General features: G+C 31.7%; 1 protein-coding gene across 1 annotated transcript; it reads right to left on the reverse strand.

The window, feature by feature from the left end:
• Positions 1–422: 422 nt before the first annotated feature.
• Positions 423–1903, reverse strand: LOC112392070 (copper-transporting ATPase 1-like; the record flags this gene model as incomplete). Its single annotated transcript, XM_024733603.1, has 2 exons — positions 1658–1903; positions 423–514 (listed from the first exon to the last, which is right to left on the reverse strand). Coding segments are annotated over exons 1-2 (263 nt in total), but the record flags the coding sequence as incomplete, so codon positions are not given.
• Between the last annotated feature and the right edge of the window lie 721 nt (positions 1904–2624).

The raw sequence follows: 2624 nt of genomic DNA on the forward strand, positions 1-2624 counted from the left end.
GACCTTTTCTGAATTCCATTTCAAACAAAGAAACTTAAAACAGTTTGGAGACAACAGGAGAAATGTTAATATGGACTGTGTATTAGATCACATTAAAGAATAATTGTTCATTTTGTTAGATGCAGTATGGGCATTATGATTATATAAGACTATGTCCTTTTTTAGAAATACAACAGGAATATCTGCAGTAAAACCATATAACCATATAACCATATAACTGGGATTTACTTTAAAATTCTACTGCAACAACAGAAAGAAAAATAGATTGTATAGACGAAGTAAAGTGTGGCAAAATGTGAATAATTGTTAAATCTGGGAGATAGATTATGTGAGTTCATTATACCTTTCTCTCTACTTCTGTGTATATTTGATATTTTTCCTAAGAAGTTAAAAAGAGAAGGAAGAATAATGAAGGTAAATACCTCAAGACGATATTATCAGAGTCGAGAGTTACAATAGTTGCTTCTGTAGCTTGTAGTGAAATTAGTTTGGCAAGAGCCTCTGATGTTTTGCCCTATAAATTAAAACACATACGTTAACAATGCTAAGAAAGAAAAAGTCTTATGTAAAATAAAGGCATAATCTTTAACATTTACTTAAAAGACAACTTTAGGAATGTTAATTAATTCAAATCAGAAAATGTTTCACTTTGAAAATATGAAGTACACAAAATATAAAATGTATTATTAGGTATAATTTATAAATAAATAATGTAAATTAATAAGAAAAACATCAGAACCCAATAGGTACATGAGCAAAGGACATAAATAGGCAATTCATTTAAGAAGAAATATAATACCTGCTGTGTAGAAAATGTTTACCTCTGCTATTAATGGAAGAAATGCAAACTAAAGCAACTCTATGATACCATTTAATGCCTACTAACTTAGCAAAAATTTAGATAGGAGTCAGTGCTGATGAAGTTGTAGTAAAACTACTTCACTAACATACCCTTGATGGCAAAAATTGTTAAGATTAGTAGAATGAGCCATAGAAAGATTTATGCCCTTTAATCATATCCTTTGTAATTTATCCTAAGATAGTAATTCAGTAGAAATAACTATTAACCATGTTTAATGCAGGATTACCTAAAATTAAACTCTGGAAACAATCTAATTGAGAATAAAATCAGAATGGTTTAGTAAATTATAGCACATTGATTTGAGAGAATATTATTCAGAAACACTGAGTAATTATCTAGACTGCAAAAATGGGGAAAAAACTTTAAAGTGTTAAGGGCACAAAGTGGTATGGATACCATGTTTGCCACACCGTAAAATATAAACGTATGTAGAACAGGATTAGAAAGTGATTTCCGTTATACCATGGGATTGTGGGTGAATTTTTTTCCATCATTATTTTAAATCTGTGGTCGCATCAATTTTTCCATTAATAATGTGATATAAGTAAAATAAGTACTCTTAAATGTCTCTTAAAATAAACAAGGACACACTGTATTATCTAAAGTATTAATTCCATAAATTTGGTAAATCTTCTAAAGGAATATTTAACCTAAAATACTGCCAAAACAAAAATACTTCTTTTAGTACATCGTTAACTACATAAATCAATGTATATTTCCAATAATTGGTCTAGAAAATATTACGGTCATTTACCCACCCAAGATTTTAATAAATGTCACCCTTTCTTACTTTACCTTTGCTACATGTTCCAGCCACCGGCCTAGTGCAATAAACACAAATAGCATAGGAGGTGTGTCAAAGAAAGTAACAGGGTTCACTTTGGCTCTCTCATACATTGCAACCAGAAGAATAACCAAAGAATAAGCAAATGCAATGGTAGTTGCCAGCACAATCAGTACGTCCATATTTGCAGTTTTATGTTTCAGTGCTTTGTAGGCCTGAATGTAGAAGTGCCAGCCTCCAAAAAACTGTAATATAGAAACAGTGATTAGTGCTTTTAAAAAAAGCTGAAATTCACATATATACCTCAATAACTAAGATGTAGTATCAATGTTAATTTCCTTTGGCTTTTATTTAATCCATAAACAACTAAGGAGAGATTATTTTTTTTGGCTGCACCATGCGGCCTGCAGGATCTTAGTTCCCCAATCAGGGATCGAACCTGGGCCATGGGGAATTCCCTGAAGGAGAGTTTTTTTTTTTTTTTTAAGCTGAAACAATAGTGCTTGTATTTTAGCAGATAAGTGTGTGTGTGCGTGTGGGGGAGGGTGGATTCAAATTGCTGTACAAGCCCTTGGCAGCTCTCTGCTATGATCCAATGGATATTCCATAATATAAAGAAAGTCAAGTGGTTCTCGGATTCTTCTTTTTGAAGCCAGCAAAAACAAGAACCAGGAAAAGAATTACATTATTTTGACAATGATTTTTTATATAAAACTCACCTCCCTCTTTTCAAATTCAACCTATCACAAGCTATTGGATCTGTCCACTGTTTTCGTTAGGAAACATAACCGAAAAGCTTATTGTTCATTAGTATAGAGAAACATACTAAGATGTTTTAAGAATACTTATTGCTTTTTATAAGGATCAGGAAAAGGAATAGATCTATTAGATGGAAGTGTTCCACAGTAAAAGTTTATCTCAAAAGAAGAGTTGAAAAGTCCAAAGAAGACATACAGATGGCCAAGAAACACATGAAAA

The sequence above is a fragment of the Neophocaena asiaeorientalis genome, unplaced genomic scaffold (genome assembly GCF_003031525.2).
Source record: "Neophocaena asiaeorientalis asiaeorientalis breed wild unplaced genomic scaffold, Neophocaena_asiaeorientalis_V1.1 C48906032, whole genome shotgun sequence".
Lineage (NCBI taxonomy): Eukaryota > Metazoa > Chordata > Mammalia > Artiodactyla > Phocoenidae > Neophocaena > Neophocaena asiaeorientalis.